At 41.7% G+C, this 12,882-nt stretch overlaps 1 protein-coding gene across 2 annotated transcripts in view; it reads right to left on the bottom strand.

The window, feature by feature from the left end:
- PREX2 (phosphatidylinositol-3,4,5-trisphosphate dependent Rac exchange factor 2) overlaps positions 1–12,882 on the bottom strand; it is a 202,097-nt gene that overhangs the window by 117,708 nt on the left and 71,507 nt on the right. For both annotated transcript variants that reach the window (XM_072151744.1, XM_072151745.1), the window contains exons 9-11: positions 12,496–12,645; positions 9,538–9,682; positions 7,300–7,400 (exon numbers count right to left, since the gene is read on the bottom strand). In XM_072151744.1, the coding sequence (XP_072007845.1) occupies positions 7,300–7,400; positions 9,538–9,682; positions 12,496–12,645 (396 nt within the window). The remainder of the gene's footprint in view (positions 1–7,299; positions 7,401–9,537; positions 9,683–12,495; positions 12,646–12,882) is intronic.

Raw genomic sequence — 12,882 nt, 5'->3', positions numbered from 1 at the left:
GCCGAGAGACACACGTAATTATACATTTATCACTTATCCAGATTGTATGAAGTCAGCAGAACAGACGTCTGCGCAGCGAAAAAGTTGGCACTACCACATACCAGGAAAATCCAAACATGATGCACAGTGGTGCTCAACCGTTCCGATGAGGATCACAAAAAGTGCAAAAAATAAAGACAGTAGAGGCGGCACTCACCAACAATTCTTATTTATTGAAAGTTAGCCTAGGACAGGGAGGAAAGCCGGACACAAAGTAATGGCGACGGGCCGTTTCACCCACTCCTGCACTTAACAGCTAGATTAAGCACAGGAGTACGCTAGTCACCCCCTGGCGTAGAATAGTAGAATACTGTTTTTACTTTTTGAACATTTATCACTTATCCTGTGGATAGGGAATTAATATTATTATATAAATAAGTAACACAACTCCTTTAACTGGTTAAGGATCTGTAAATATTTAGACCCAACATGGGAGTCTCATAATCTCTTATTCCATTGACTCCTTGGTAAAAAAAAAAAGCATCAACAGGCCTAAATAGTTAAATGTTTTTTTAAAGCACAAATCATTTGCTCATGTGATGTAGGGCATTTCTTTCTATTACATTCATTACCTATGTCCAAACAGTTTTTTGCTATCATCCTCAGTTTAGTCTGTCCCTCCTGTAGCTGTCTCCCCTGGATTTGCTGCTTATGACTGAGACCCTAGCTGCTAACCCTTAGTGCTCACTACACACTACACTTCATTTAACTGTTTCACTGCTGGTTTCTACTACTTATTACATGCTCCATTCTCTGCATGTGACGAAAGCTGTAAGGCAAATTATATTTCTGCATGTAAACACTATGCTGTGTTCAGTGGATTTACTTAAAGGAATCTCACTTTATTTGCTACTACATTACTTCATTAGAGAGCGCAAAGCATCGGGGAAAGTGAAGACAGCTTATAATTCATTCAGCTCTAGGTCAAAGACACAAAGAGGAATTTAAAAGAAATATGAGTCTTGGTTGTCTAGCTGGATTGTGATATAGACGTGTAACAAAGAAGCTGTTTACTGTTGCTGAGGAAGATTTCTGACAAGTAGCTTAAAACAGAAAAGTACCATAACTCAGAAAAAGTTACAATACAGGCATTTCTCTATTTCTTTTGAAAGGAGGAATCAATGTATGAAAATTTGGTAAATATTATTGTGAAATTGGCATTATACTTCTGGATGCCATGTTTGTGTTCTTAAGATACTGGAAAGAAGAAAAGATGCTTTTGCTGTACCCAGGTGCTGGTACGCTTCACTATTGTTTCCTTTTTTATTAACTATATATAAAATTATTTGGCTAAGAGATGGAAGTCATGGAAAAACCTTCTACTTTTAGAATGTATTTTTTATATAATACACAATGAAACAGAACATTCATTTTTCAGGAAAAGAACCCAGATGTGACACCAACAATATTTGACTAACTGTTCTTTAATAGATCCATTATCTGTTAACAAGCGAGGCATTGCGGGAAGATTCATTACGGTATATGCCTTTAGCTTCCTCATCTATAATTCTCCTGTTACATATTAGGAAACAATGTGATAAAACTAGTCACACCTAATGATGACAACATTAATTAAGATTTCAGAGATGAGATGCCAACCACCAGATAAAAGCAATTACATCTTAATATATTTGTCTATAACATACAAAACATCAGCCAAGCGGATAAGAAAGCTCTGCTAAAGAATGAGAGTATTAAACAGTGAAATACTGAGGCTTCTATCGTCAGCTCGTAAAAACATGCTCGTCCTCTAAGAATTACATCATGTTTTTTTTGTTTTTGGTCTGCAGCAGGACATTAAAATGTTAAAAAGCTATTTTGTGAAAAGTTTATAACATCTGCTCCATTGCATTTCATTTGTATTTACATAGTAAGTAGTTATATGTTCCTTATTGTGGTGAATGTATACATCTGCTCTTTAACAGTTTCACAGAATGTCTTTTTTTAATTTTTTTTTCTAGTTCCTTCTATACAGCACCAAAGTAAGAAGTCAGAATGACCTTATACAACAACAGTACCGATAGTGTTTACTTCCCACGGCTGTGGTAGGAAAGGTGCTAAAATTAACTGATCAACAATGAACAATGGAGCAGATTTTATAATTCAGCCTTATGTTTCCACAATGTAAATTAATTGGACAGTCTTCCAGTGTCCCAGATTTATCAAAGGGGCTTCAGATGTGATGATTTACTAGATACATCTACAACATGTCTAGTAAAGGGCACTTAATATTAGGCTACATTCATACCTTGTTATTATGGTTACACAGAATGTATCCACAGACCTATACAGGTGGACAGAGGTATTCTTTTTGCCTCTGTCTGATCAATACATGTTGTATCCTGCAGGAAACACAGTGTATATGTCACTTGAACCTGTTGAGTGACATATACACTCAGCAGAGGCCATAATAATGGGGAACGGATGTGATAGTATTTGCCTCCGCTAAGAGTTTGCTCTTGGGCGACCACAGTGATGTAACTGTCTATATAAGGACAGTTACATCACTGGGGAGAAACCCTGAATATCGGTATGAGACAATTACTGGCTGCTTCCAATGTTCATTCCTCCTCCACCTTCCAGGTGGGGGGTGTTGAAAACTGATCACAAATCCCATTGTTTGAGCTTACAGTGTTTGTACCGTAGATACGGCACATGCACAGTGATGCCGGGATATACCACCACTGAGACTTCCAGAACCCGGTAATTATAAATGTTTCAGGGTTTTTTTATGCACCCACGGAGTAAGCTCAGACAGGGCAATTTGGGACACAAAATCACCGGTGGGTGGTTAAGTGCCCCAAATCATTCTTCAGGTTCCCTTTAAACTTTTTAATCTTCACCATTCATTGGTCACACTTCAAAAATACCTTAGAAGGAATTGTAATTAATAAACAAGTAATAATTTTACAAAATATTTTAAGACAAAGGTAAGTCTTATTAATATAACTAATGTTTTCATGAAAATGTTTAAATACTGTATATACTCGAGTATAAGCTGAGTTTTTCAGTACAAAAATGTGCTGAAAAACCCAAACTCGGCTTATACTTGAGTAAAAAAAAGAATAAATCAAAACTCACCTTTCCAACGCCCCTGCAGGTCTTCTATGCTGCTGTGCACCCCACGGATTTGCCGCTGACCAAAAGGATCGCACAGAAGACCGGCAGGGGCGCAGTTTTTTAAAAAAAATGAACTGTATAACGGGCGGGGGCTGGTGCATAATGCGGTGGGGGGGGGGGGGGCTGTAAAACAGGGCAGGGGGCCTTCCACATAAAGGGGTAGAGGCTTCGCAGTATACTGGGGCACAGGGGCTGCTGGCTATATACTCAGGCAGGGGCTGGCAGGATATTTACTGGGGCAGGGGCTGGCTGGCTATATACTGAGGCAGGGGCTGGCTATATACTGGGCCATGGGCTGGCTGGCTATATACTGGGGCAGGGGCTGGCTATATACTGGGGCAGGGGCTGGCTGGCTATATACTGGGGCCGGCTGGCTATAACTGGGGCAGGGGCTGGCTGGCTATATACTGGGGCAGGGACTGGCTATATACTGGGGCAGGGGTGGCTGGCTATATACTGGGGCAGGGGTGGCTGGCTATATACTGGGGCAGGGGCTGGCTGGCTATAACTGGGGCAGGGGCTGGCTGGATATATACTGGGGAAGAGGCTGGCAGGCTATATACTGGGGCAAGGGCTGGCAGGCTATATACTGGGGAAGGGACTGGGTGTCTAGCTACTAGGGGGCAGGGGCTGGCTGGCGGTATACTACATGGGGCTGGCTAGCTACTGGGGGACAGGGGCTGGCTGTATACTACAGGGTCTGGCTGGCTAAATGCTACAGGGGGCTGGCAGGCTATATACTACAGGGGTCTGGCAGGTTATATACAACAGGGGGCTGGCGGTTATATACTACGGGGGGCTGGCGTGTTGTACACTACAGGGGGCTGGCAGGCTATACACTACAGGGGCTGGCAGGCTATATACTACTGGGGGCTGTCAGACTATACATTACAGGGGGCTGGCAGGCTATACACTACAGGGGCTGGGAGGCTATATACTACAGGGGGCTGGCAGGCTATATACTACAGGGGCTGGCAGGCTATATACTACTGGGGGCTGTCAGACTATACATTACAGGGGGCTGGCAGGCTATACACTACAGGGGCTGGGAGGCTATATACTACAGGGGGCTGGCAGGCTATATACTACAGGTGGCTGGGTGGCTATATACTACTGGGGACTTGCTGGCTATATACTGGGGGGCTGTGACCAATGCATTTCCCACTCTCAGCTTAAATTTGAGTCAATAGGCTTTCCCAGTTTTATGTGGTAAAATCAGGGGTCTTGGCTTATGCTCAGGTGAGCTTATACACGAGTATATACGGTACTTTGTATAATTGCAGGAAAAAGTAACTGAAACTCTTGGATTGACTTTTATTTTTGCATTGATCACTAATCTGTGCTATTTGTAATCTCTATCACAATTAAAGACAAACCCGATATAAGTAAATAGAACACAGACAGATCAGCACACCGTGTACACATCAACATAGCAGAGAACATAAGTCCTTGAATCTATGAGCTAGTGACTTCTCTGAGAACCAAAGTCGTTAGCAAAAACTGTTTCAATTAATAATGAGATTGGGAGTGTGCGATCACATTTGCTTTGTTCATTAAGTAAAGACAGAAAAAGCCATGTGTTTCTCCAGAAAGAAGACCAATGAGGACATGTTGAACATATGTACAAATTCAGAAAAGTTACACAGGTATAACTACATTTCTGAGTGATAGAAAAAAGAAAGTCCAGAGCAGCACAACTCCAAGGTGAATACAAAGCCGTAGATCCCAGGGCAATGGGTCACATTAGTAAATCCAAGGAAGAGGCAGCGTTACAAAGTTGGTGAAAATAGTTTAAGTCACACACGTCTCCTGTTTGATTTTTCATATTTCTTTTGGATTATCGGCATTTATCCTATAAAGCAGTGGTGGCGAACCTATGGCACGGGTGCCAGAAGCGGCACTTAGAGCTCTTTCTGTGGGCACTCGGGCCATCGCCCCAGCACACCAGACAAGACTCAAAGAATCTTCCTGCAGTTCCAAGCAACATGAAAGATGCTGCTTTCAGTCATATATCAAAGTGATACTTTGCTACGTAGGACTGTAAGAGAGGAATGTGTAGAAAGGGCTGAATTATCTTTGGAAGACCTACTGCTGCCCCACAATTCTCTGAGTACAGAGGGACACTGGAAAGACGCTAAAATGATGCAGATTTTCCATCTTGTACTCAGGAGGCCAATATGATCGAACGTTGTTGAGGAACAGGGAGCAATAAGTTACTGCTTTAATTTTTGGTTGGCACCTCGCAATAAATAAGGGGGGTTTGGGTTGCAGTTTGGGCACTCGGCCGCTAAAAGGTTCGCCATCACTGCTATAAAGGACCGTTTTGGTGATATTACGAGGTTGGGACTATAGTCCTTGCTGGTGTGTCTATGGTTTTCGGTTACTGGGATTATATGCCCAGGGTTACTATGTAATTTTTGGGTGACAATCACTTTGGTAGCCAGGACAATCCCAGGAGTCTCCTGAATCTTATTGGGAATCTCCAAAAATGCGTATCCAATTCTTACTATGATGGTCAGCGACTTTGTAAGGTTATACTCACCCGATAGATTACAGTGTACACCTTTTTAATAGGCCTGTTAATAGGTTTGCCCTGTTAACTTCTACGTCTCAGAACGCATGCGCAATATGCAAAAGCCCTCACAGGTCTATCCAAAAACACCGCTCTCTTTGTGGAGTGAATGTGAAGCCGTTGAACTTCATACTTCCAGTTTAATGCCGAACCCGACGTGCTGAGCCAGGTGGCCTACTCACAGGTAAGCTGTGTTTTATTAGTGAGTAGTAGGAGACATGGGGCAAAAGATAGTGAGCTGATGTAGGTTTTTTAGCACGGCCTCAAGAGGGTCTTACACACAGTGCATTCCAGAAATACTTAGGAACATTTGCAGAAAGGAATGTTCTAAAATTCCTCTTCAAATTTTATTTGCTGACACAGAAAACATTTGCTGATGGTGATGACTGCTAAATTGGGTTCTACAATTTAAGAATTCCTTTCCTTTTTTCCCCTGAACTAAGAACGTTTACTTAATAAGTTCAATAAAAGACAAAGGATACAACTTTTGTGTGTTATTAGTTCAGTCTGTGTTTGTGTGTAATTGTAATTACTCTATTTGTACAGTTGACAATTGTATTTCCCTATTACCCTAAAGACAAAACCGTAAAGCAGTGACTCCTGGCCACCGTACCCCCCTTCCTTCTGTTACTCGCTTATGCTAATGCATTTTCCAGTGTCCTGACAGCTTTTCTGGTCTCAGTACGCCTGTGTAACACATTTCTTTGTTAAATCTCTGTTTAATTCTCGGTAATAAATTTCATCTCCCACACAATGTGGTCTCTTGCTTGCTAGATACTGGAAAAGGTGTTATATTACTGATATCTGACTTCTATGTTCCTGCTAGTCTAATTCTTAGTATAACTATTCTGAAGTGTAACTACCTCCTACTTATACCTAGACTATCTCTGCACCCCATTTGCCCTGACCTCTGCCTATTCTCTGCCTGGCCGTCTGACTAGTTGCTACCAGTGCAAGAGGTACACCAAAAGGTAGCAGCTTTGCGACCCTTTTCTAGTGATTTCCAAATCTCTATACAGAGGTTAAAGGGTTTAAAGCTTCAGGGCTAAAAAACACATACTGTTCTGATTCTGAACTGTTGCTCCATTCCATGATTTTTGACTCTGTCTGAAGTCCAACTACCCTGACCTTGGTCCGCCCGTGACTATTCTTTTCCTGGATCTCTGGTCTAGCTGCCAGCAGTACCAAAACTGCTGAAAGAGGTAGTGACCCTGTCCTAGTTATTTCCAAATCTATGTACAGAAGTTAAAGGGTATAAAAACTCAGGGCTACTTGGATAAGCACAAAGTCAAATGGGTCTAGAGGGCTAAGTGGGCCCATAATCCACTGTCTGGGACCTTTAGGGATACACATCATTTCCTCAAATTATTCCATTATTTATAATTCATCAGACTCTCATGAAAAATATTAATAAATGTTTGTTATTTAATGTCTAGGACTGGAAACAGGGAATTCCAAAGTGTTCACTTACATTTTCTTACATTTCATATTACTTTGTACTAAACTTTTATTCACGAAAATATATTAAACTTTTGTCTGAGGCAGAAAGTGCCATAGAATCCATTTACCATGATGAATTATTCCATTCTCCAGTAAAGCCTGGCCAAGGTTAACCCCTTCTTCTTGTTTGTGAATTTCTCCTATTTCCAGTAGCCACTCCACAAATTCACTGCAGATAATGAGAGAGAAATGGAGAAACACTGTAAGAAACTGTCTATTCTTAGACATTTGCAACTCTAGTTTTGAATACTTATTACTATCAACTCAAGTCACGGGCACACATGAACTTTAACCCTGACCCAAGTGTCAACTGCCTGTAAATACCTAGATAATTTATGGTATAAAAAATGGAAACTTCTATTGTCTACCCACTTCCCAATGCTTGCTATAAATCTTCTTTAGAGCTTGATAGTATTTTCTTGACTTCAATATTTTTTGATCTTTTGACCCTTGTTTATCTTCTGACCATCCATTTGCCTTTTGACGTGGTACTGCATTGGTATTGACCTGAGTTTTTTGAGTTTTTTGTCCTGTTTTTTTCTGTGTTTTCACTCTGGCGCAGGAAGGGAACATAGACCAGTTGTCACATACAGTATAAGGTAGGTTAAGCAAGTAGGTCGGGACAGAAGGGTGGGTCTATTTTAGGGCTTACTGTCCATGGCTGTCCTTTCCTTTTCCCTCTTATTGTTTATTCCCAAACAGCAGCATTACAACTTATTTTCCGGATCCATTGAAAAAAGATGTACCTTTGAACTTGAAGAAACTTTTGGTGATTGTACCAATCAATATTTTACAGTTTTCTGGGCTGTATGTAAATTAGGTTTATGATTTCTAATGAGAGTTATACAAAATGGGTGCCTAGCCCCATGCACAGGCTTTCACCACTCAAAACAACAGAACGCCCAATTCCCTGGGACTATTACAGTTCCTTGAGTGGCAGCAATTCTACTTATTTTTTAGAGGTTACCCATGAATTGAATTCACCTTGGCAGCATTGTGAGTTTGTTCATTATTGACTTGGTACTGATATTTACATATAGGGGGTATTTTCCATTTACCTTTTTTGTGCACGTTAAGACTGTATGTGGAAACAATGGGGCACATTTACTTACCCGGTCCTGTTGCGATCCCGCGGTGCGTTGTCCGACGAGGATTCGGGTCTGGCGTGATTCACTAAGGTGGTGCGTCCAATTTCCTGCAGGTGTCGCTTCCGCGCCAATGTCCGCCAGAGTTCACCTTCTTCTTCCCGGTGCGTGTGAGTGCATGATCTTGCGACACATTTTGTTTTTTAAATTCAGCGTTTTTTCCGAATCCTTCAGGTTGTCCGATGGGCGATTTCCGCATGTGCAAGCTGGCGCCAATGCGCCACAATCCGATTGCGTGCACCAAAAACAATCCGATCGCGTGCGCCGATCGTGGCACAAAACAGAAATATTCGGGAAAACCAGACGGAATTGCGGTCTGTGCACCCTTAGTAAATGAGCCCCAATGATTCAGGTTGTGTTCCACATGATTGGAAGTGTCTTCATGCACTTTTTAAAATTGTCTTTATTCTTGTTTACTATGTCTGAATTTAATCAAATGTATTATGAATGTTTGCCTATACGCACATCTTGTTCGGAATTAATAGTTATACAATATGGTTTGAAAAATAGTTTCGGGGAATTTGCTGCTCATTCCCATCAGGATGTTGCCTCCTCTTGACATAAATAATGTCATTGTTGTCCAGCATGAATGTATACATTACTATAAACATCATTGTTATTCACTTATTATGACACTTATTATGCCAAATGTTTGTGGGGGCATGATCAGTGACTGAAAATCAAAGATAGATGGCAACGTTTTGCTATTGAACTTTTTCTACATCTTCAGTGGTTAATCACTAATAAAAGAGGGCATGTCACTAGTGGAGGAGCTACTGGTGTCACAGCGCTCGCACTTGCTTCAGTCCTCCCTTGTCACACAGACATCTGCCAAACATTTATAGCTAAGGGAAAAAGTACAGTCCCACAGAGGTGAGGTTTTCAGGGACCTCAGTTCTTCTGATCTTTGGAAGTCCTACCAGTTGGAGTCCAGTGATCAGACAATTTATGTTGTGGGAAAGCCCCTGTATTTTCACTTTTATAAAAAATTTGTTAAACAATATTGCAATATGTAGTAAATAACTAGCAATCGTGTCAAACATATATCTGAACATGTACAATGAACTAAGAGGAAAGATAAGATTGAGAATGTACCGTATCTCTACATAAAAAAAAACACATAATAGTAAATATGTAGTAAATACACAGTTATATATTTACCTGCCCAGAAAACACTTTGGGATGGTTGTCAGTTTCTTTTTTCGGTCTTTGATAAGATTTCCTTGCTTACACATCATTTTGTAAAGCTTTTCTCCTTGTTCTGATATCATCATCCAGGTATCTTGTTCCATTCCTAGTGTCAGACCTGTGGCATAATTCATACCATATCATTACGTTACTATGTCTGTATGTAGACATGGATGTAATAACACTATATGCTGTGATATAAGACCCAGTGCCAATATAGAGCCTGTACATCACCACACTATGGTGGAGTCCCTATGGCTCTGTGTTAAGAATTTTTATGTTATCTGCTTATGACACATCATTCTTTCTGAGACGCTGTACTAAACCTCCATGGACAATGACAAATGAAAGTTGTATCCATCCTTTCATCAAAGGGGTTGTGCCATTATAGATACTAATATCCTACATACAGGTTCAGTGGTCCAATCGCAAGTTGCACCATCGATGCAGCCACTTATCCAGACCAGATTTTTTGTGACAGATTTTACCAAATATTTTGCATAATGGCATCAATGAGAAGACCACCTACATAAAAAGGAACCTATTCAGATATTGCTGTGTATTAGTCCTCATGCACATGACCATGTGCTTCACCCGGGCCAGAACCTGGGCAAAACACTGTCAGGATCGGTGGTAGTGGATCCTCTGGGCCACCGCAGACGATGACTTAAGCCGACACCTGGGACCGGAGTCTAAGTGCTACCCATGTTTTCACCAGAGCCCGCTGCAAAGCGGGTTGGACTTGCTGTCGTGTGGTACCACTAGGTCGCTCCACAGGTGCAACCAAGGTGAAGTACAGAAACGTAAATCGTAATCGTAAAGTACAGGCAGGAGGTCAAGACAGGCAGCACAGGATCAGAGTTAAGGATGTAGCGGTAGGTCAGGACAGTCAGCAGGGGTCGGAGTCAGGAATGGAATTGAGGTCACAACGTGAAATCAGGATAATCGCAAAGGGCATGGAACACAGCTTTCTCTCAGACATGGAGCACAAAGATGGCAGAGTGTGCAGGGAGAGGCAGGTTTTTATAAAATTCTGGGAAATGGCCAGCGCTAATTAACGATGCGCTGGCCCTTTAAATTTTCTGAAGTTGGCGCAAGTGCCCTAGGACATGGGGACACACGCACACGGCCGAAGGACTGGGAACTGGAGCAGGGAAAGGCAAGAAGTGTGGGCTTCGCGCTAGCAAACACAACAGGGTACCGGTGAGCCTGTGACCCAACATATGGGTCACAGGAGTGCCCATGACAAGCACACTGCCAGGTGGAGAAGGGCTTCCCCTTTCCATAGGCAGCAGACCCCTTGCAAATCCGCAAAAATCAGGACTTACTCTATTCTTTGTGGCTCGACCACCCGGTTCAGTCACAAGTTGTAATAGACATCTATGGGGGCAGTGATCTGGTCACAATTGTGGAGCCAGATCATGGCCTCCTAAATGGTCTTAGACTGTCATTATTTTTTCTAATTTTGAGGAGAAAAGACAAGAGAAGAAACAAGAAAAAATACTTTTGTTCTACACTTCTTGGATTCTTTCCAGTTTTTGTCACATTCACTTGTCAAACTCAAGTGTGAATAATGACTTAGACGTTCTCACAGTCCTAGAATATGGGAATAAAAGCAAATCTGCACATAAAGCATCCTTGGAGTTTGGAGCCAGCACCATGATTTAGATGGAACATGGCTGCAGGATTCGTCTAGCCCTTAGTGGAATCTTACAGAATATGATAACCATTGTTTAGGTTGCCATGGGCATTGTTTATTGACCCCTACACGCAATGGAAGTTTAACAATGCAGAATACAGTAGCTGGAATGATCTGATCTTGCATAAGACAAACCTAAATTAGGGAGACTGTTTACAACTGGTATTTACAGGAGACTTTTTTAGCAATGACTCATATTGCATCCTGTGCTGAATGAAGCACATACTTAGGACTGAATTAGGGCTTACAGGAATACATAAGAAGCATGTCAGGACGAGCAACTATGGGTCTAGACAGTCCTTTTAGCGCCATATTTTTTATATCACGGAAATTATACTCATCATAAAGTGCCTTGTGCATTTGGCTACTGCTGCTTCACTAAGATGCCAAAGTTATATTTAATTCATATGCCAAGGCTCAAAACTTCCACAATATGGGCAGAAGTAATGCATCTCAAAATTAATGGCGACCACACATACTAGAGGAAAGCTGGAGAATTTTAACTATTTTATCTGGTCTCTTACCCCTGAGCATGGGCATAACAAACAAAATGGGGCAAAGTTGGGAGTCCTGGGAAAGCCCTATCCAATCTCCTGGAGCCCTGTGTGGCATGGTCTGGTGCCCTGCCTCAGAGGATTTCTGCTAAGACTAGGAGGCTCTCATAAGTCGCTGCCCTCCTGTTGCTCTGACTTGGTGTGGAGGGGCCTGGTCCTCCCACTCTTAGGCTTCAAGGAATGGAACCACCCTGCAAATGTTTCCTGGGAACTGCAGGTCTGCATCATTTGTTATTAAAGTGAGAGTCTAGTGAGTCGAGGTGGACGTATATATATATGTGCGAGTCTGGCACCATATTTGGCACCATTAACTGTTTACACAGTTTTTCTTTGAACAGGCCAATAATAGTTGATTGTGGGGGCCAACAGCCACCAATCCCTTGATCACCCGTTAAACATTGCATAACCGAGAACATATGGAGCCAAAAGTAATTTCTGTATTACCCGGGAGCTATAAAACTAGAATGTGAGGAGCTACTAATGGGATACAAGGCTTTCAGCAATGTTGACTCTGTTTATGTAGCGTCAAAAGGCTGGCTGTCAATCATCCAAAACTAACTTTCAGATTTCCAAGGATAAACTATTGGTAGTCTACACAAAGTATAGGCTATAATAGTAATTACTGCAAAACTTCCCCAAACTTTATAAGAACATGATCCATTGCTGTTATGTACTTACTTTTCCTCCTCTCCCTTTCTTTTAGGATTGCTTCAAGCCACTCTTGCTTCTCCTCTGCTGTCTTTGCCATACAGACAAACCATTTATTCTTCGCTGTGTTGTGTATTTTCCAACCATTGACTACAGGATTACCACTGCTATGAAAATCAGCTGGAAGAGAATAAAGTATTTGTCGATGATAGTACATTTAGCAGGTCAGGAAGATAGTGGGATGGTAGAAGAACAAAAAGATCTTCAATGCTGCTGCAGTTGTTTTTACTCCTTCCCCACAACTGAGCATTGACACAATCCTGACTGGTGATGCACAAATCCTATGAGTACTTTGGTTGATGCACAATTATAAATTTTATATACAATGGTGTCATTTTCAGTATTTACCCGTTGTGG

This window comes from Engystomops pustulosus, chromosome 5 (genome assembly GCF_040894005.1).
Source record: "Engystomops pustulosus chromosome 5, aEngPut4.maternal, whole genome shotgun sequence".
Lineage (NCBI taxonomy): Eukaryota > Metazoa > Chordata > Amphibia > Anura > Leptodactylidae > Engystomops > Engystomops pustulosus.
Note: the sequence above shows the minus strand (reverse complement) of the source record. Positions and strands in the feature narration are given on the sequence as shown.